This window comes from Musa acuminata, chromosome BXJ1-6 (assembly GCF_036884655.1).
Source record: "Musa acuminata AAA Group cultivar baxijiao chromosome BXJ1-6, Cavendish_Baxijiao_AAA, whole genome shotgun sequence".
Lineage (NCBI taxonomy): Eukaryota > Viridiplantae > Streptophyta > Magnoliopsida > Zingiberales > Musaceae > Musa > Musa acuminata.
The window spans coordinates 36,643,035-36,665,796 of record NC_088332.1 but is presented as its reverse complement, the minus strand read 5'-3'; the positions used below and the strand labels follow the sequence as shown (position 1 = coordinate 36,665,796).

General features: G+C 35.5%; 2 protein-coding genes across 3 annotated transcripts; both read right to left on the bottom strand.

The window, feature by feature from the left end:
- Positions 1-6,575: 6,575 nt before the first annotated feature.
- Positions 6,576-7,055, bottom strand: LOC135677514 (basic leucine zipper 4-like). The gene has a single exon (XM_065189871.1). The coding sequence runs from the start codon at positions 7,053-7,055 to the stop codon at positions 6,576-6,578; it is 480 nt and encodes a 159-aa protein (XP_065045943.1).
- Positions 7,056-8,417: 1,362 nt separating this feature from the next.
- Positions 8,418-21,165, bottom strand: LOC135676785 (uncharacterized). 2 transcript variants are annotated; one of them, XM_065188334.1, is made up of 12 exons: positions 20,882-21,165; positions 20,158-20,347; positions 19,982-20,056; positions 19,232-19,338; positions 18,287-18,347; positions 17,050-17,109; positions 16,906-16,980; positions 14,767-14,913; positions 12,707-12,761; positions 10,207-10,329; positions 9,715-9,953; positions 8,418-8,816 (listed from the first exon to the last, which is right to left on the bottom strand). In XM_065188334.1, the coding sequence occupies exons 1-12, from the start codon at positions 20,941-20,943 to the stop codon at positions 8,793-8,795; spliced, it is 1,218 nt and encodes a 405-aa protein (XP_065044406.1). In that variant the 5' UTR covers positions 20,944-21,165; the 3' UTR covers positions 8,418-8,792. The 2 variants fall into 2 exon arrangements, with proteins under 2 accessions (XP_065044406.1, XP_065044407.1); XM_065188335.1 differs by having other exon boundaries at positions 20,158-20,280.
- Positions 21,166-22,762: the final 1,597 nt, after the last annotated feature.

Below are 22,762 nucleotides of genomic sequence, written 5' to 3'. Positions count from 1 at the left end.
GTTCTTTGGAAGGATGTTTTCTTGCTCTTCATGAGCTTTGCAAGTCATCTCGTAGGTCATTAATGACCCGATTAGTTCTTCAAGAGGAAAGTTGCGCAGATCTTTTGCCTCTTGAATAGCAGTGACTTTAGGATCCCAACTTTTAGGAAGGGATCTTAAAATCTTATTTACGAGCACAAAATCTGAAAAACTTTTTTCGAGTCCTTTTAGACCGTTGACGACATCCGTGAAACGGGTAAACATGTCGCCAATGGTTTCACTCGGTTTCATTCGGAAAAGTTCGAAAGAATGTAACAGAAGATTGATTTTTGACTCTTTCACTCTACTTGTGCCTTCGTGAGTCACTTCGAGTGTGTGCCAAATATCAAATGCGGTTTCACAAGTTGAAACACGGTTAAACTCGTTTTTATCAAGTGCACAAAATAAGGCATTCATAGTCTTTGCATTAAGAGCGAAAGCCTTCTTCTCTAAATCATTCCAATCGATCATTGGAAGAGAAGACTTCGAAAAACCGTTTTCGACAAGATTCCAAAGTTCAAAATCCATAGAAATAAGAAAGATCCTCATTCGGGTCTTCCAATAGGTGTAGTCCGTCCCATTGAACATGGGTGGACGTGTAATAGAATGGCCCTCTTGGTTTCCGGCGTAAGCCATCTCTCTTGGGTTTTAATCTGTTTGAGAGTTAACCCCGCTCTGCTCTGATACCAATTGTTAGGATCAAGAGCACTAAGAGGGGGGGGGGTGAATTAGTGCAGCGAAAATTTTTCAGCGATTAAAACCGAAAGCTGCGTTCGTTTGATAAAAAAATAATTTCGATGTAAAAGCCGATTCTAAGATTACTTTAACTTAAGATTAAGCGAGATGACATTAAAGTAAATCTACAAAGGCAGTTTGCAGTTTATGATGAAAATCAGAATGCAAGCGCAAACTGAAATGCGACGTTCGTACGATAAAACCGGTTTACGTCTAAATATCAATTTTGAAGATACTGAACTTTGAGATATGTTTTATAAATGCGCAGAAGGCAGTTTGCAGTTGTGATTGAAATCAAAACGTAAACGTAAACTGAAATGTAATGATCGTACGAAAAAGCCGATTTACGTCTAAACGCAGATTCGGAAAGCTTTGAACTTAGAAACTCGTTCGTAAAAGCGCAGAAGGCAGTAGCTATTTAGGAGGTTTGCAGTAAAGATAAAATGCTCAAAGTAAATGCAAACCGAGATTTAGAGTGGTTCGGTCAATCTTGACCTACTCCACTTTTGGCTTCCTCCATCGACGAGGTCACCGACGTCAACTAGAGGCCTTCCTTCAATAGGCAAAGGCCAACCACCCTTTTACAGTTTCACTCCTTTTGACGGGCTTAGGAGACAACCCTTACAGAAATTTTCTCTCCTTCTTTACAACTCAAAACTTTGAAGAACAGAGGGAGGAGAACTTTTGGCCTTTACAACAATTTTGAGCTCTAAGAATCACAGAAAGATATCAAGATTTTGAGTGTTAGTTGCTTCCTTTCAGTGCTGAATGGGTGGGGTATTTATAGGCCCCAACCTAGTTCAAATTTGGAGCTCAAAACTGTCAATTCTCGGAATTCCGGGATCAGGCGGTTGCACCTCCTGACTGGGGCGGTTTCACCACCTGGCAGAGCTCGAAGACTGAGCCTCTAGGCGGTGCCACCTCTGTCAGGGGCGGTTGCACCTCTTTGCCAGAGCTCGAAGACCGAGCTCAGGCGGTTGCACCTCCTGACTGGGGCTGTTGCACCGCCTGGCAGAGCTCGAAAACTGAGCTCAGGCGGTGCCACCTCCTGTCAGGAGAGGTTGCACCGCCCAGTCTCGCTTGGAGACTGAGCCCAGGCGGTGCCACCTCCTGGCTGGGGCGGTTGCACCGCCCAGTCTCCCTGGGAGACTTAGCCCAGGCGGTGCTACCTCATGGCTTGGGCGGTTGCACCTCCCACAGTAATCAGGGTCCGAATGGGTTGATCCATTCGGCCCAATTTGGGTTTTTCAGGGGCCCAATTGCCCCAAGATTAAGCTAATGGGATCACCTCCCATTTCCAACTTAATCATTGTGCTAACTACGATAAATCCTAAGACAATTTCTGCAGCTTGCTCCGGTGCGTCAATCGCTTCTTCCGGCGAGTTTCCGGCGAACTTCCGTCGATCATCCGATGAACCCTCGGTGATGCTCCTACGGACTTCCGGCAAACTCCTGGACTTGCGACGATACACTTGGCGAGTTCCGACGAGCTTCTTTGGCAAGCTTATGGACTTCTCGGATTTGTTCCCGCAGAACCTCCGACGACTGTCCGAACTTCCGTCGAGCTCTCGAACTCCCAACGTGATCATTGTCATGACTCCGGCGCAACTCCTACTGTATGTCTTACTTTCATCATAGTTAATCCTGCACACTTATCTCAACATATAGGTTAGACAACAAATGACAATTGACTTCATCATCAAAATCCGAGATTCAACAGTTTCTTCTCTTTTGATAGATACCACCGTCACCACGTAAAACAGGTAGAATTTTAAGGCAATGAAAGAATGACCAATTAATTACTCATAGACTCTATCTATCTTAAATCATCAGCACTCATCATGACACTGTGATCAATTGCTTAATGTGTTAGCTTTCTCGATTTGCTTAGCCTTTGGTGCTTGCATGGCAGTAATAAGACACTGTGTAATGTTTTTTCCTTTTTAAAAATAGATCTGTTGTCTTAGAGATGTCAGGAGAAATCAATTAGTTGTGATGACATATGTGCAAAACATACTTCAAAACATATATGGTAGAATATTAATTTTTTTATGTCATAACTCTTACCTGTCTTGCTTTTGGAATCAATTATTAGTTTTGCTCTTAAAATAATTTGACCATTTTGATCAACATTAAAGAGAATGTTGTAATATGTTATTCTTGAAATAAAAATATACCTCCAAGATACAGCCATGAAGCATTAGATACTGTAATGTTTGTTCTACAATTTATAATATGACTTTAGTTAAACTCCATTTTACAATATACCATATGTAAATGTTGTGCACTTTATCAACATCTGTCATAGGAACAAGTTAGTGAAGACAACAAAATAAAAATTATGGTAGAATGATTTCTATGCATCCTACATCAAACAATGGCTAATCTTGACAGGACACAGCATTAATATTTGCCAAAGCCACCGCATGTAACAACCAAGGTAAAATTAACACACAACTTAGTGAACTAATTGAAGTATACAATAGTACAAGTGATTTTACATCATATTGGTAACATTATTTATTAGCAAAGAAAATATATCTAATGAGTAATAATACTAAGAACCATCAAATCATAGCCTCATCAGATACAACAACTTCTAAGGTGCTTCTTAGTAGCAAGAAAACATTACTTAGGGTCCAAGAATAATATCATTGCAGCATTGGCTTTCTAATTACTTGTCTTTACAAGTTTAAACCGGAATGCAATCTTATATATGTACCAATTTCATATAACTGCGGTGCTAGGCATAACCAAGCTGAAAGTATCATATATTAATTAGTCAATGAAATTGGTACTTGTTAATAGTCATGGATTGTTAAAGTTATACAATCTCAAGAGAGTAGATAGAGAAAACTATTTATCCAAATAATAATAATAGTAGTATAAATTTCAAAAACTATATTGGAAAAGATTTCCAAGTTCACCTAAGACATTAAGTGGCACAATATGAGTCCATGAGTTCATTGATATCTGAGTTGCTAATGCTTGGAGTATCACATTGGAACTTAAAAAATTGGACCTCAGAATATTACTAAATGGTTAAATACTACTGTATGTATATCCACAAGTATACACTATTCAGAACAAGTTTTTGTAAAATGCAGACAACAAAAATGGATCCACCTAACTTTTTGAACAGTGGAAGAATGCTCATGTGATTAATATTATCTATCCCATTAGGATGGCTAAATATATATAGACTCACTTTATTTGCATAACATTTAACAAAACCATGAATTAACTAACCTCATAACAAGTAATACATCAACCACTCATAATATAAATTGTATAACAAACATGACAGTATCTAATGCTTCATAGATGTGTCTCGGAGATATTTTTATTTCAAGAATAATATATTACAATATTCTCTTTAATGTTGATCAAAATGATTAAATTATTTTAAGAGCAAAACTAATTGATTTCAAAAACAAGACAGGTAAAGAGTTATGGCATAAAATTTTGATATTCTACCATATATGTTTTTAAGTATGGTTTTGCACATATGTCATCACAACTAATTGATTTCTCATGGCATCTGGAAGACAACAGATCATCATATGTTTAAAGGAAAAGCATTACATAGTGCCTTATTACTGCCATGCAAGCACCACCAAAGGCTAAGCAAATTGACAAAACTAACACATTAAGCAATTGATAGAGTCTTATGTGCAATTGATCCTTGTTTTAGGTATCCTATAATCTTTCCATTCTTTCATTGTCTCAAAATTCTACTTGTTTCATGTGGTGAGCATCAAGAATGTATGAACTTCTTAGAGCATAATTGCACTAAGAACATTGACTTGGAGTAAATCAAACTCACATATTTCCTCTCTTATTACATTAAAGAAGTGAGCATTAATTCCAATATGCCGCCAATATGCTTTGTACAATCATGAAAAGTTAGAAGAGAAGCCAAGCCCCACATGAACTGATTTGATTCCCAAACAAAAGGGATGAGCAAAGAACATAGGAAATAATTATCGTGTTTTGGCTAATTAATCGTGTCTTTGTTAACTCCATACATGAAGATAGATGCAGAACTATTTCTTCATCGCAGGTGATGCGTTGATACGTAGCAATTGCATGCAGACGTAAACAGCTTCTTGCGGTGTGTCACATCGAAAATAAAATAAAAAGGGGAAAGAAGAAAAAAGAAAGAATCTTCTGCTATATGTATCTGTTTCGTTATCATGATCGAACTATCCCATGATGTCACCCCACTAAATAAAAAGTTGTATGATGGTTCGCCATGATGATCTGTTGTTCTTAATCTTTGCTTTGATGAGGAATAAAGGGAGGGGGAAAAGGTGGCGAGGCCACTACATTTTGATGACGATCAATAACTCACTTGCAAAACAGCAGTATGTGACCAGATATGCCAAGAATATGCCTCTCTCTCTCTCTCTCTCTCTCTCTCACTTAAAAGAACAAAACAATCTTTGATGATTGATTCCTTCCTTGTATTTTTTTTTTCCTCTCTCTCTTTCTCTTTCTCTTTCTCTTTGTCTTTTGGTGTGTCTAACACTAGATATTTCTGCCCTACAGTAGATTTCCATGATCCGGAATAAAAAGATTGTTCTAGTGCAAGAGCTGACCACAGTGAAAACATGATGTGTCCAAAAACCACGGTATGATCTTCACGTAGCTGAAGTTTTTAGATGGTAACAATGATCGATAATTTATGTTCTGATTACTTTAGTTCTTGATTTTGATGCTCGTACAAGGATACTTCCATCGATTACATTTGAAAATCTACCTTTTGGGCTCTCTTCTAATTTGATATTTCGAGCACCAATGATTTTGACTCAGAGGGGAAAGAATAGGAAAGGATTGAGTTTCAATTGGGGCAGACACTAATCCTATGTTATTTAAAAATTAAATAGAGCGTAAATTTAAGTTTCATATATTTAACTCAAAAAGATTAAATATAAATTTAAGTTGTTTGGTTTGGAAAGGGTGAACAATAAGGTTGCTCTTTCTTATACCCAATCAAAAAGCGAACCGAATAAGCCTTAGTCACGGGTTGAACCCTCAAACCACATGTTTGACAGAAAAAATATTTTAAAATATATTAAAAATTTTAGAATTATATATAATTAAAATATAAAATTTTAAAAATATATAGTAAATGACAAAATTGATAACATTAACCAACATTATAAACAAAACTATTGATACTAATTACTCTAAACTATATTAGTTTTAATTTGTTTCTCATATCAACCCTAATTTCATTATTGACATAAAAATATCCGCTAAAATAAATAATAAAAAAATTAAGTTAAAGAAATTTGACTAATCTTTTGTTATTTTATAAAATTAGATCAATTTTATATAATTCGATTGGTTCATGCGGGTTATCCAAAAATGATTAATCACTTTTATCCTAGTTTTTCAACGTATGAATCCAATAATTAAATAGGACCAATTAATGGTTGGTTCCTAATTTTTTTAATCCAATTTCTCGGTTTGATTTGGTTCCAGTAACTATACTCATATCAACTGAGACCAGAAAATAACATCTCTATATTTAGAGCTAAAACCACTTAGATGCGCTCTCCCTAAACCTAACCTCGTGAAGGGATATACTTGGCTTGCTTATTCCCAATTATAATTATATATATATATATAGGCTTTGAGTTATTTAAAATAAATAAAATAAAATTCCAAAGAAACTGGAGCCAATTTAAAGTTGTTAATTAGTTATTATTATTATCCATTCCCAAATAACAAAGAGTTCTCAGCGCCCATCCGTTTCCGTGCCGGATCCGTTGCCACCAACCGATTCCCCGGTTTCGCAAATAGAAAGAAGGCTTCTACACCATCAGTGACGCCAACATCAGTTCCTTTCCCAGCAGGTATCCCCCGCCGGCCGCAGCGGACGGCAGAGGCAAACGCCGGAGCCACCAGCACAGCACCAAGCGGCGGATCTCCGCCAGCCTCCGTCGGAGCCCAGCGGACTCGGACCGAAGACGCTCGTTGTCGCGGTGGAAAAGGAGGACCGAGCGGTTCACACGCCCGAGCCGGCCGGCAACGGCTCGGTTCTGCGCCCTGAGTCGGTCCGCCTCGGACCGGAGACCCTCGAGTTGGCGCCGCCTCCGTATACGAGACCGTCTGGCGGACTCCCGGTTCGAGATGATGCGGAGGCGTCGCCGCTCCTCCTCGACCGAGACCGCCAGCCGGCGGGTCTCCGCGACGCGAACCGGTGGGGTTTTGTTCCCACAGGTGAGCGCCGGCTCGGGCTCGTCGAGGAGAAGGAAGTCGAGATCAAGGAGGACCGGCTCGTGGTCCAACATGGTGGCGAACTGGCGGGGAAAAATAGACCGTGCGGTTCGCCGTCAGCTAGAGGAAGGGGGGGGGGCGGGGGAGGGAAGAGGCAATGGGGGGAACAGTATTTATACCTGTGACGGCGGGAGTCGGCCAACGGGAAGAAGATTCATACGTGGCAATGTGCTCATGGACAGTTTTAGTTGGACCTGGATGGGCCCGGTCTCGTTAAAAAGGCACTATGGATCCAATGTTTGCTGTTTGAAAAGAGAGACAGACGTCGAATCCATCTCTTCCGTTCATGGATGGGTATTGACGGCGGAGATGAAATTGTTCCTGGTTTGTGCGATATGTAAAACACCGAATCGGCCGCTGCTATGACGTGATCTTGGGCCATATTAGCTTAATCGCGAAGCAACAAAGCAGGGTTGGGTCGGATTCATGTCAGTTTATAGTTCGTAAAATTAGACGAATCGGGCCGAATAGGTAAGGCTTGCCAAAGGAATACAGAACAAGGCTTCTACTTATAATTTACCCCTCCTTTTGATGAATAAATTGCATTTTAGTGATCAAATAATCTAGAACTGACTTTAATTTAAATTATGAAAATTCATTGAACCTACAACTAAACTATGTTTAAAAGAAGAAAATTATGTTTTGGTTGGTCCTTACATTCTTTTCATTTCTATGTAACCAGGGGGGAAAGAAGACCCCGTCTTTCTCTTTCTTTTATCTTCCCACTAATTGTTCTATCCTATCCTAATCCAACAAAGAAATCCACACACCTCACAATGGTGGACATTATGTTCTGAAGAGATGGGAGCACAATTCCAAGCATCTTTATTGGCACTAAGGTTAGGGTTTAATTGGAAGCTAGAAAGTGGGGAGACACCCATGTGAATCCAAAAAGCTAGTTCTACCTTAAGCCTCTGAAGAGGCTCTACAGGTGAATGCATCATAAATACAAGGGACTTACCATATCTCAAAAGACAGCTGTATGTTAATTCTATGCATCTAAGAAAGTTCTAGGTTTCCAATATCTTTTAACAATTATCAAAATTATGAAGATTTCAGAATAAGCAGTATAAATGTTCTGAAAGTAATGACTTCAATAAACTTTAGCAAACAAAGACGGAACATACGTATGGCAGACATGACTTTAACTTACCCGTTGAATGTTACCTCTGCAACCTTTTAAGACCAACTCATTTTTTCCAAATTAGACTATTGTTAGCCAGAAAGAAAGAACATATATTGAAGTACCGGGTGATCAGAGCTAGTTAGGGCATGAGCCTAGTACTAGATATGTATATATTTGTATGGCATGCAAACATGTAGTATCTGTCTGAAACTTTTCTATGTTTTCCTCTTTGACTAAAAGAAGACATATCTAAGCCAGACACCCACAAATTTTGTGTTTTTTTCATGTCAAAATGATTCAAAGAAATAAAGTACAGAGTTTACCAAGGAGTCCTTGCGGCTTTTCTTGGTGGGCATATTTACAAAATCTGCCTGAGCTGCCTTTGATCCCAAGTCCCATTGAGCACATTAGCTCGAGTGTCTGTTCAAATTAAATAAAGTTGTTAAAACAACAAATCAATAAGATCATGATGAACAACAATTGACTAGCTGGGTGCACAATTGATGTGGCTGTCATGATAGCAGCATATTCCTCTTGGTCATAGTTCCCAGTAGCCCGTCCATTTGCATCAATTCTCCCTCTTTGATGTCACAGTATCATGACTCCAGAAAATGGTCGGAGATTTCTACATGTCCACCGGGGGACTAACCTGGAAGAATCAACAAGTAGAATACCATGAATACTAAAAAATGACTTGAGAAGATAACAAACGTATGTTTCTCAGGATTGTCCCAGCATCCCTATAAATGAGTTGGCGTGAAAATTTTCATACATCAGAATATAGCATCTCAAAAAGATGTCATTATGAGAAAGACACATACTAGCTATTAATCCCAAACTCATTTGCATAACTACTACAACTAATAATATAAAAAATCAAGCTTCCAAGTGCAGTTGCGGCAAGTTTGACTGTATCTGATCACCGAATATGTCTAGTAAATACTTGTCAGCAGAATCAATCCTTGGACCAAAATTGGAACAGGAACAGAAGTCGACAAAATAATGGCACATAACACAAAAATTCATTTAATTGTTCAACTCAGTGATTTAAGATCTGACATTTGGAAAGCATTTAATCTAGGCATTCAGAAAACTATGATGCAAAATATTCTATGGCATCAATATTAAACATACTGAAGAAAAGAGTAAAACAACAATGCATCAAAGAGAGTAAAAAAATTACAATTTTCAACAGTCTCATCCTAACAGCCTTCTCTATTGATGCCAAAACAAAAAAGAAAAATAGCATGAAGTATAGCAAGCATGCACCACATGACCGAGAAAACCATATGAGGATAATCAGAAAACTCATTATTATTTTGACTTCATAATATTCTCATCCAGCATTAGAGGTTTAAGCTCTCCATGCATTCCTTTTCCATTTCATAATATCTACTACCTACTCATGTTCACATACAATTAGATCATTGCATGGTATGATGGTATAACCTTCAAACCAAACTATGCTAAAAACCTAATATGATCAGTTTATTCATCAATATCAACAAGAAGGTTTTTGTTGTGTTCTGGATACAGGATGAACTTACCTTGAACAACAAATCATGTGCAATGTATTCCCAAGGCAATGAGATGGACATCAGGCAGCACTTTAGGGGTAGAAGTTCACCATCAGATTGCCTGTTGGGAGATGTAGCAGCATAAGCATGCTTTGCCAACACAGAAGCAGCAGAAGCAGCTCTGTGGACAATAGTTCCTAGGCCGATCCCTGAGCCTTTCATAGATAAATGAACTGCTGAAGAAAGAGCTGCATTCTGGTGGCTTTGATCTATAATACAGCAAAGTTAATGTTTTAAAAAAATCTGTCTGTCACAGGAGAACCACCTTACCTAAGGTCTCTTAGAAGTGTATTAAAACTTCAAACTTTCATCTTTCAAGTGACACATTTTGAAACTATGTTTTCATGCCAATCTTTTTTAATTAGATATTAACTAGATATTTAATTTCTCCTTTTTTTTCCCCAAATAACCTTGGAACATGCAAAATTCATAAAAAAATTTCAGAAAGAAAATGTCATGGACCTGCTATTCCAGAAACTGCCACTTCAACCTCCCCACGTCCACCAGGGCCCCGCATGTAAATCTTGTCAGTTTTTGTATGACCATGGCCCATTGACAGAAGGCTCCCAAATCTAGACTTTCCAGCTTCAAAAGTAAAAAAAGAAAATTCATGATGAGAAACTTTTAGCTAGGTAAATATAACTAATCAATCGAGGCATCATACTCAAAACAAGAGGTGGGACAAAAGCAGATCTGTTCAAAGTTTTATGATCAGATTTACCATTTTATTTTCAACTGCTCATGCTTACCATCAATCAGGTGCAAATACTTTTTCCCACTCTAAAACAAGAGAATTGTAGGATAACCAATGTAACTAAAATAACTTGATAACAGCAAGAAGGATTTTACATAATTCCAACTAAGACAAGCCAATATACATCAAAAGATATCATGGTAAGCAAATAAAAAGATCCAATATTAACATGTGCGCAGACTTACAGGAATCCAACTTAGTTTTATCATCATACAAGTTCATCTAAAGGAGATTTTATATAGAGAAAATTATGAGTGATCATGACCTAATAACTAATCCTTCAACTGATATATGCAAAACACAGAGTAATCTTAGTTTCTGTAGCACATCAACCAATGAAGAGAAATAACTCACAACAATTATTTACAAAGTCAAAGATCTCCAAAAGATACTGGACCCTGATTACATCGAATATAAGTTTGGCAAAACTTTAATTCTAGGATCCGAAGACAAATCGAAGGCAATGCATCAGTACCAGTAGGTACTAATCCATTAAAGTTCTCAATAATTAGAATGCAGTGACTTCTTTGTCAGCAATATAATTCTAATTGCAGTATATGAGGCATATGTCAGGAGACATCTTTGTTGCCTTGCTTGAGGACTATGCAGCCTCCATATGCAGCTAACCAGCATAGGCCTGCCTATATACCCAGTAGCTACGTAAGCAAGTTCAATGTGCTAGAGACAGTCTTGTAAATTGCTCCTGTGATCTTGCTAAACTATTGTGATGACTTCGCATGCATCCTGCCGATGTTGACTGTGCAGTCACATAGGTCGCACAGATAGCAGCATATGCAAAATATGATGTTATTTTCTTGTGTCTCTCTCCTTCTCGTTATACCAAAAATAGAATGTGCAACATCAGATTATTCCTTTTACTCTGCAACCTGCTTACTTTACTGATCAAGAATTGACTCAAATAAGTTAGACATGTGCCAAATAAGACCCTCTAATATACTGCTGCTAGCAAAAAAGATAATGTTCTTTAAATTTTACAATTTGAACATAACAAAATATCCTACTACCAAAATGTCAATACTACCTCCAAGTTCTTAGATTACAAATAGGTCCCCATCCCTCCACCTTTTTCTTTTACACTAACTTGTGAATGCTATTCACCTTAACATTTCCCAGTTGTCATGGCTGTTCCTCTTTTTCTTCTTTGCACCGACTCTAAAACTCCATTCAGACACCAAAAGTCATAGGCAAGGCAATTGCAAGGACTTAAATCTCAGTCCAATACTGGTTTTCATAAGCAATTGGACTGATAGCACACAAATAGCACTGTTGACCTGTATCACTTACTAGAAAAAGATAACAAAAGAATAAATACCGCAGGCGCTAGGCCACACCTATATGGTTTGGCACTGATCAGGATCAATAAAATACAAGTGTGTATTGATCATTGCAACCACCAGAAAAAATAATAAAAGAATAAATACCGCAAGCACTAGGCCACACCTATATGGTCAGGCAGTGATCATTTATCAGATAAATAAATACGACTCTGTATTAATCATTGCAATTGAATTTTGATTACTTAGATAACTGTATGGACTTTGGAATACATGAAACCGCTTCCACCTTAGTCATGAGGCAGTGTGAAAAACAGTGTTCACATTGCAAAGGTGTTCACATTAATGCACATTTTGAGTTGCAATCAACATTTTTGCAAGAAAGTCAGACTGACAGAATGGCTAATTGGAACTTTTGGGTGCAAATTTGGAGTTCAAGTAGGCTCACTGATGGTGGATTCAAAAGTAGGTAGGGAGTCTGAGACGAGCGGAGTATCTAGGGATTTGAAAGTTTTCGAAGAGGAGTTGAGTTAGGCAATTTGAACATAGGGGTATTTTGGTCATTTGATCTGTAGGTCTTTTAACACAATTTTCAAGTTAGCTGATATTTTGGAAGGAGCAGTTGTAATTCTGTTCAAATATACATCTTAATCAAGTAAATAACAGAAAGGTGTTTCTCATAACATAACAATAATAGAAGATTTAAAATGTAATTATCTGACAAAGGATATTACCAGAAAGTTTCAAGTGTGAATTTTGATAAGACCAGGCACCTTTTGTGATATCATAATCTTAAAAGGGCTCAAGATACTTTTCCCTAAAACAAATACTTGGAAGGCCATTCAATTTATCTTGAAGTTAAAAATTTCCACACCTTCGTCTGTCCATAAACAAGAAACTATGAAATACTCACCATCATATGCTTCTCTAACCATCTGATAGCTGACGAATCCTGAGAAGAGAGTAAGCTGCAATCATAAATAATGCTATTGTCAAAAGTTCACCCATATATTCTTTAAAAACTGCAGGACCAAGGGCAATCAGCATATCAGCTATAATTCATTCAGAAGAAGGAATAGATAACATGACAAAAGAAAATTCTCCATAAAACATCTGTAAACCACAAACTTATAAGGAATTTTCTCCTTCATAAACTACAACAACTTCTGTGAAGTTCTTTATTTCATAATTTTCCATGAAAGTAATATATTATTTTATAACTCATAAGGAATTTTCTCCTTCATAAACTACAACAACTTCTGTGAAGTTCTTCATTTCATAATCATGACCATTAAGTTCATTTTTGTAAATTTATTTTCAATGACAAAAAACTACCCTAAACTATTAGAGGTCAACTCTCAAATTTTACGGTTTGAAATTTTTGCAGAACACTCATTAAAATTCCTTTTACATGGCTCCTCTTATCATTTAAGTGGCTCTGACATTTTGTGGGGGAAAGTGCTGGTCAATCTTACTATTTTAATGATACAAATCTAACAATTTAGTGCTTGACTAGATCCATCTGCTGGTCACATGCAATTATAGTCTCTTTACTGATACTTATCCAGTCTTGATGCCTAAATATGAATGAATAACTTGTCCATCAAATTCCATTAACAATTAATGGTAGTTTATGGCTGTTTATTAATAGACACCCTGACCAAAAAATACCCCAATGAGAAGAAACCACACAATTGATGTACATATCTAAATATTTTCTTTAATCAAGCCAATTCATGCCTGCTCATGGAAAGGGTAAATAAAAATAAGAAAACATTATTTGATCATTTTAGCATTAATATATAAAATAAGAAAATGCAAATCTTGGTTTTAGTAATCTGACTGGTAGACTACTGGTACACCAGGTGATAATTTGAACCATAAAAATCTAACTGATAAGATTTTAATGATTGTTTTACAGATATTGCAAAACGTAGACTTTGAATGTTGGTCTCTGGTAGTTCAGTACAGTTTCTTGTCATTGATACTGTTGTGGAAATATGATATAAAAACTTCACAGAAATTATAGTAGTTTTTGAAGCAGAAAAATCCTTGTAAGTTTGTGGTTCACTTTTCTTGTGAATATCTCATGAAGATCTCAACAATTATAACTAAAGATGTTCCTATTGTTTTAATATTGTAGTAGTAGTTTCCCGGGTGATACTATCACCCATAAAAAATAACAAAAAAGTACCATATGACTCAATACTAATTCTTAGACAAACTAGTAATATTAGTCAATATGTAGCATACAAATCCTTATTTAAAATCAATGCAATGAGAAGCACTTTGTAGTTTGTATTTGTAATGTATATTGCAAAGTTGTGCCACAATTCCATCGCTTTCTGATTCTATATGCGACTCGACAACATTAAAAAAGAATCCATGCAATGAGGAGTGCTTTGTAATGAATATTGCTAATATTGTGTCCACAAGCCAGATCTTGTGTTGGTTCCATAAGATGCTATAACAACATTAAAAACCATTCTACTTTTTCCAACCACATGATAGATCAAAGGATCAAAATCTTTATTTTAAATATTTGCAGATTCAAATATGCAGTAAAGAAACTTATATAACTGACAGAAAGAATCTTTAATGCTAACTTACTTCAGTTCACGACTAAATAGAAATTTTGAGTGCATCATATGAGGCATGCTCTATTTTGCATCAAAAGAATAAAACAGTGTCCCACCATGCTGAATAATATCATGCTAGTGTTGGTAGTATGCTTATGGACAAACCTAATATTAAACACAGGCACCTTTATGTCATGTGGTCATGCAAATGTTAGTGCCTTGCCGCCATGATATGACATGGTCAGCATGCTTCACTCAGAGCATGAAATTCACAAATCAAATTTAAATGAATATCAACAGCAACAATAATGATCACCACATGCAGCCACGAAACACTACATACGGAATGAGGGATACTATATTGCAACAGAATTAGACTATTAAACAACTAAACCTTAGATGGCTTGGCTTCCTCCACATCCTTGTGTACATTTACAGGCCTACTAGAGTTGCACTCTGGGAGATCCTCATCTGTTGGAAAAGCTGGTCCACCATGTGCATTGAGAAGTACACAGTAGCAATGATTTCTTTCGGACAAAACCTAACCAAATCGAATCCAAATCTTTTTCTAAGATCTTTCAAGTAGAGAAAAGGAATGAATAAGAAAAGACAACTGAATCCAAAAACACGATAATATATCTTTAGAAATCCCAATGACAAAGAAGGATAAAGAAATCAGCATCAACAAGCATGGCATACCAACTAGTGGTAAAGTAATGAATAACATACAATCATATTAACCAGACAAGATTGAGGCATTTGTGATTGGCACCAAGGAACTCTTTACTGCCTGGATCAGTATGGTATGGGCGATATTTATCAGTCCAGCAGCCGATCGAGACTTGGACGAGCCTTTACCATGTTATTCAAGACTGGTGTAAGGGATTACCACCCAGTACAAGCACGATAACATGGGTCTACACCAGAGTCGAGACGATAAGCCTTCTCAGTTTGGACCAATCCAAAGAGACCCATTGCAGGTTTAAAGCTGCCTCCCTTTCCTTTACTCACAAATCTCTTCTAAATCTCTGTCAACTCTCTTACAAAATTATTAAAGAACATTAAGGGAGGGCTCTTTGCTCAAGAAGATTGAATTCAAAAACCCAATCTGATTTCTCCTCAAATCAAGGTAAACCAGAACCCAATCTCTAAGCGTATCTCAAGCAATTAGTTAGGATTCATGGGTACTGTTCTATCCTTAGCCTAGATCATTTTTATTTAAATCTAATCTTGGGCTTGATTTAAAGGTCTAGATTCTTGTAAATCAGAATGAATTAGCATTGATCCCTGAGGATCTTGCCTAGATCTGTGCTAATCTACCCAGATCCACGTAAATCGACGGCACTGACTACTAACACACTATTGCATCAGTGTCACATTATTTACCAGTATTAGATCTCATAGTAGCAGTTCTATTCATCGGTCTTATAGATGCACTATATTAATCTCCATTTTCACCATACTGAGGACCCCGATTCACCTATCACTTACTGTGGAAAGAGCAAATATATGTTCAGTTTTATATCTAACTCATTAAACTTCTTTCTGTGTATATGTATTCTTTAAGATACTACTTTCAATCCTATATATATATATATATATATATATATATATATATATATATATATATATATATATATATATATATATATATTGTATTTTATTGTAATCTAAATTAAAATCACTTGATCACTATTGTAATTGATCGTATTTGTCAAGAATATATGATAAAAGAAATAAATTAGAGTTTTTATTTTTAAAATTTTGGACCTTTTTCCTGTAACTGCGATACATACTGACAAACCATGTTTGTGTCAACCAATATGTACAAGACCTATACCAATCCAAGTCTTTTTTCTTTTGGTACCATTGTACAAACCAGCATACCATGTGTTGGTATGCCGATTCATACAAGACCTGTAACTGTTTGGGCCTGGACCGGGACCACAAAGTCAATTCCATTGTTGGCACAAACTTTTTCTAGGATGTATAAGAATGAAATTAAATGAAACCTCCTAAAGCCTGACCTTTTGTTCTCATGTGAAAGCAACATGACTCACCAATCTAAAATATATTATGGACATTTTTATTTCCAACATTTTTTACCAATAAACTTCTCCTAAAAATAATTAATAATACCAACAAAAATAAGCCATAATTTCCCAAATATTTGGGGATTTATTGGTGATAAATATACAATGAAGTTCACAAAATGAATAACATCAGTGCTCAAAAGGAAAACCTAGCTTTTTATTAACTTAAATGAATTGACCTCAATGATTGAACAAATAAAATAAATTTGAAATGATAACCAATGTAGCCTTCATAATCTAGTTGAACAAGAATTAAATGTGACAAAATCAGTCGAGAAAATGATAAGCTTCTAGAACTACACATCACCACCATCTTTTTCACAAGGGAACCTATATAAGGACATGGAACTAGTGCTGAAAATTGAATTCATCAGAGCATGACAATGAGCTTAGAATAAAAATAACTGAAATTTTCTCAAAAACAAATTAAGACATATTACCACAGCATCAAAAGTGTCATCAAAATCATCAACTGAAAAACAGATATTTGGGTATGCAGGTAAAGTTTCTGCAGCCTGAAAAAAGATAGATGGATATTAGAAGAAGAAAAGATAGGGACTGAACCTGACAATTATAGGACTAACCTTTTTATGGTCCAACTGAAAATCAACACGGCTTGGCGATGCATAAACAGTCTTTACAACCTGATCCAGTAATTGTATGATTAAGGGGAAAACAAAATATTCAACAGGCAATGGATAACACTCACTTTCAATAAATAAGAAACAATGACAAAAGAAACTCAAAATTGGTATTTGACCCTAGGATGATTGGCCAAGATATGCAAAACATGGTTGAAACTTGAAAGAATGGCTATAATTAGAGGCCTTTCTATGTTAATATAAATTCTAGTCATTTCCTGAAAAGTTAATGATGTGTTGGATTATCACATACATATGCCTACTGGTTTCATTTTGCATATATATCCCTCTTTAGTCTTATTAGCACATAGACACACAAAGCATAATAAACTTAAAAGGATGCAAAGCAAGACACAACTTATTTAACATGATCAACAATAAATGTCCAAGCACCAAAATGAACATTCCTAACCTCTGACATTTGTCCTATGAAAAAGTGGTCATATAAAGTGTGACTAATTAATGTGTGTAAACGAAAATTTATAAAGTGTGTTTAGTTTAGAAATTTTGGTGATGTTCCATAACATGATAGACCAGTTGGCCTCAACACAAATTTATTTAATCTGAACTGTTGTAAGCTTAGGCAATTGAAGCTCAGAATGATTTTAAAGATGCAGAACCATTTTCAACTTCCAATCAGAAAACAAGCCATGTCAAGCCAAACATAAAAATTCAGAAACAAGGGAATAGAAATAAGAAAATTATGAAACAATAATAAAATAACTGAAATTATAATTTGTTAACAAATTGACTTTAGAATTACATTCTAGTTAGACTAGATGGAAGTAAAGAGATTGAAATTCATGACCAAATACATTTTTCCCAAATAAATAATGGTAAGTATTTACAACACATGTAAAACAGTGAATTTCCAGTGCCAAAAAAGGGTAAGGATTTGTTTAAAAAATGAAAATATGCACTAATCTAACACTTCCATTCTTTGAGAGTATCCACAAGTGTGGTTTAGTGACATTTCTTTTTCATGAATATATCAACAAAATTTGAAAAAGCATGCAATCTTTCTTTCAGAAGACAAAGAATTTATTTGAATAAATCAAGTATTAATTAATTTGAATAAAAGTTAATCCCAAGATGTTAATCAACTTTTTTGCAGAAAAAAAATCATCAAGTTAAACATATGAGCACGTGTGATAGAGAGAGAGTTCATTGGTATAAATACCTTATATATTGGTGAAAGTGATATGTCCTGCCCACTTTGACGTTGCTCCAGATCTTGTTTACTGACAGTGAATTACCAAATAAAAGCAAAAGACAAGAATCTTCATGAATCTAATATGGTTGAGAAAATAGAATGATTAACATCTAAAAATCCAACTTCAGTTCTTCAGATGTAGTATTAGAATGCATTATTGTCTAATCATTTTCTTGGAGCAATTCCACAACAATCTTTATAGGTTTCCAAGTAAATTCAGTTCTTTAGGATCAGTAAGCATCAGGGTAACTCTGTAAACTGTAAAGTCTTCTCTTTTTACCCTAACTGGGCAATCTCATTCACTACACAACTTGAATCAAAAGATTTGGAGATCAACTTACGACCATCATTTTGCATACGGGTGAAAATATTACATAGCCAATCCAGGTAATTCATATATTCAAAAAACACATTAGAAACCTAAAAGAATGTCCGTATTCTGTTCTTAATTAGGTTGGACACACAAAACAATAGACAAGAGTATTCTGTATCAGGCATGAGCAGTTACAGAATCCCACAAAAATCAACATCAAGAGGACATCAAGCTTTTCTCCGAGTGAAAGACTGTACTTATACCTAACAACAAGCTACAACTAATAATCCTTAACAACAAGCTACAACAGACTTTTAAGACAAAAGATCAGAGTGAAAGCATACATGTGCTAGGGACACATGAGAGAAGAAAAATGCATATTAAACAAATTAGAGTCTGCATTCACTAAGTGACACTAGAAAATCGAAAAGGCTAATTCATTATTGATTTGATTTCTTATAAAGCAGGTAGAAAGGCTAATAAATCGATGAATATAAGTTCAGACAGTAAACAAATGGGATCATTTACCAATAACAATAAGTTTCTATTGCCACAAGAAAAATACTATCATTTTCAAAAGTAAGTCAAAAGAAAGGTACCTGCAAATTGCAACTGTGACAGTATATGATGTGTGGGCAATCAAATTTAAGTAAAAGGAACGTCTCCAATCCACACATGCAGAATCTTCACCAACTACTTTCTCCAACTGCAGCACATTAAGAACAAGAAATTTATGTGGTTATATTTCATAGTAAAACATACTAACAGTGTTCCTGTCAGTTCAATATTCACTCTATTTTTAAAGGCATGCCATGTTGAAACTCAAAAGTGCATCCATTAATCTGCATATGTCATATGGACTTCCATTGAGATTTAGAACATTAAATAAAACCATTTACCAAAAAAAGTTAAAACCTAACCAACTATAATTCCAATTTAAGTCAAAAGAAATTAAAGCAATGGAAAGATGATGAACTTGTGAAGTTGTTCTTACACAAAGTTCCTCAAGTTCCTTATGCAATCCACAGAATCAAAATCATGTTTGACAACCTAGTAACTACAATGTGGAAAACGGTGATATTCTAATTTTCAAATGCAAAAGCACATATTACATGAAACTGAAGAAATATGTATGCACTTGAGGATTTCCAGGTCACAAAAGGACCTGAAGTAATGTAAATGAGTGCTATATAAAGTTGTATTTTTGAATGATTAAGTTCAACTGAAAATCTTAGGTTTGGTTATTAAATCATCCACCAAAATGAACTACAGGGAACTATGAAAGTTTACAGAACTTCACAGCTACGGCAAGCACAATATATAAGAAAATTGAACTACATGTTAGTTACCCTGGGGGCCCATCTACGGACAAAGAAAGGAGAACCATCTTCCACATCATCACTATATCCATATCCATGTAAATTCTGGAAGTAAAGACAAAAAGAACAGTTGGGCACAATAATGGAGAAGGGACATGGAGAAAACATTACATACGCTCGAATCATCTCAGGTAATTAAACATTACCATCTTTCTCACAAAAAACACAAGGTCATCCTCTTCACGTCCCTTTGATACCCTCCCACGTATAAAATACAGATCCAGGACCTCATGCCAGAACTCGTTGTCCATTACAACATCTGAAGCATCCTGTTCATCATGTACCGAATCACCCAGTAGGTTTGAATGTTTCTTCACCATACTCAACAATTCACACCTAGCAACAATATCATTATTTGCAAATATAAATGTGTATAGTTTGATGAAAAGGGTAAATAGACTCCATTCAAAAGCTCAGTTGAGATTGACAATGATTATAATTGCCAACAAAAACTAGAGGTTCAATTCAACAAAAGTCTGTACATGACAAAAGTATATAAGCAATGAACTTCATATGGGTTCCTGTCAACAAAACTTAAATTTTGAGAAATCATGACAAAAAGACCATTTGGTAACAAGTTATAGAATCTTTGCGTTGCTTGCGGCAAAGAATAACGACCTTAATCTGGCACTCCAACACGTAAATGAGTCCAGACGATAAAAATTGCAGTAAGAACACAAATATCCAAATTTTGCTAACTTAAATTCAACCACTAGCAATTTCTGGTAAGAACTTCCGAGGACAAGTGGTTCCAAGACGCCAATTTGCACAGGTCATCAAGAGATAAGCTCCATCGAAACCCTACTTCCAGGCGCATAAAACAGCATAACAGACCTCAAAAGTCCCGAATTGAGCGAAAGGGGCGGGTACCTGGAAGGGGTCTCGCCATCGGAGAAACCACTCGAGATCGAGATCGGCTTCTCGCCGGCCATCGCTACAGCATCCCCCTCCGTGGTCGCCCGGGAAGGGAGGGCGACAATCCAACACCGACTCTTAATTTCTAGGGTTCCGAAGACGAGCTCGCCGACAGATACAGAATCGAACACGAGCGCCGGTCGGAGAGCCGCTTCGGTTCGTCGTGCAACGGCCACACGCTGCTATCGACGACGCGCAGATCCAAGACTGGATCCAAACCTCGTCGGTCACCTTAAACCATTCTTCCTTTTTTCAATTATTTATATATTGGATAAATTCCAAAAATAAAATCATTTTTTGGACTTCTCTCAAAATGCCCTTTTTTCATGTTCCTCAAAGGAGTGTTCCTAATATTTGAAATGCACCCTTACAAAATAATTAGAAAATTTTCCTATTATAAAATTTGAATAGATTTATAATATATTTAGAACCTCCATCAAAATATTACAAATCTATTTAAAAATATTATAATCGAGATAAATTCATTCAAAACTTAATATAAATCAAATCATATATAGAAAATATAATTGCAAATAAGTATCATTATGAGTTTAGGAATAAGAACAATAATATAAATAGATTTTTGAATAGATTTATATTATTTTTAAAAATATTATAAGTATATTAAAAATATTATAATTGAGGAATTGAATCAATTCATCGTAGACCCGTCTAATCGATTTATCATATGGCGAGCTAGTGCGATAAGCGAGCAATGAGCAAGCAGGATCAACAATAAGTTCGGTAAGCGACGGGCGAGTAGGTTGGAAAGAGAAGAAAATCGATAAGAAAAAGAAGATTATATAAAATTAATAATTTAAAAATAATAAAATTATATTTTTGTCTTGTCCTTTCATGTCCTTTTTTTGCACATGACAATACGTATAATTTTTTCGTTAATAAAATTAACGACATAAAGAGAATTGGGGTTAAATATTTTACTTTCATAAACGTAGATATTCTAATACTACTTTTAAAGTATATGGATCATGATGCTAATCATAATTAATTATAGGGGATAATATATAATTATCTCTTTTGTTTTGGTATTATGTAAGTATTTTGTTATCGATAGGTGTAATATGATTCATTTTTTAATTGTTAGTGATTGCCAATGATTTTCTTGATTATTTAAATATGAGAATTTATTTAATAATTTTTTATATTTCCTAAAATTTGAATGTGATTTATAAAGGTTTTATGTTAATTTAGTGAAAAAAATAGAGTGTGTCACCTCATGCTTGCTACATGTTGTCACGTAGTGGCATTTTGATTGATGCTTGGCAACATGTAATATTATGTGTTATCAAAATATTTATAATTAAAAATTAAAAGTAAGAAACCTTAACTAATTAGAGCCTTTCTACCCTCTATCTTAGAAGAGAAGAGAAGCATTGGAAGAGAAGAAGAAGAAGAAGAAAATTGTTTTAACTTTTGCTTGAGGAATTTGGATTAATTCAAGATCTTCGGAATTAGCTCTAAAGTGAGTGTTCTATTTAATCTTATAGTATGCTTGAGCTGACTCTTTCTTATTATGAGTAATTAATAGAGCTTTGCCCCTTAATTAAATGGTAAACTTATAATTATGAAATATGAGAATTCAGATCTATCTATCTTATTTTAACTAAAAAACTATGATTTAAGCAAAAACTCCTTTGTTAAAAAGTAAACTCTTATATCTTTCTTTCAAAACCTTATTTGAATTATTTAAAGTATAAATGTATGTCCAAATATTTGTTTTAATTGATCCCTTCCATTTTACTAAATAGAGATAAAATGACCTCACTTATGTGCCTTATTTTAATTATAGTATTATGTACAATACTCTAAATCAAG

Coding starts and splice junctions, on each gene's coding strand:
- LOC135677514 (XM_065189871.1), bottom strand. CDS start 7,055: ATGTTGGACCACGAGCCGGTCCTCCTTGATCTCGACTTCCTTCTCCTC.
- LOC135676785 (XM_065188334.1), bottom strand. CDS start 20,943: ATGGCCGGCGAGAAGCCGATCTCGATCTCGAGTGGTTTCTCCGATGGC. Junction 17,110..18,286: donor CACTTTCACCAATATATAAG/GTATTTATACCA, acceptor TTACTGGATCAG/GTTGTAAAGACTGTTTATGC. Junction 12,762..14,766: donor AGGAAGCCAAGCCATCTAAG/GTTTAGTTGTTT, acceptor TTATGATTGCAG/CTTACTCTCTTCTCAGGATT.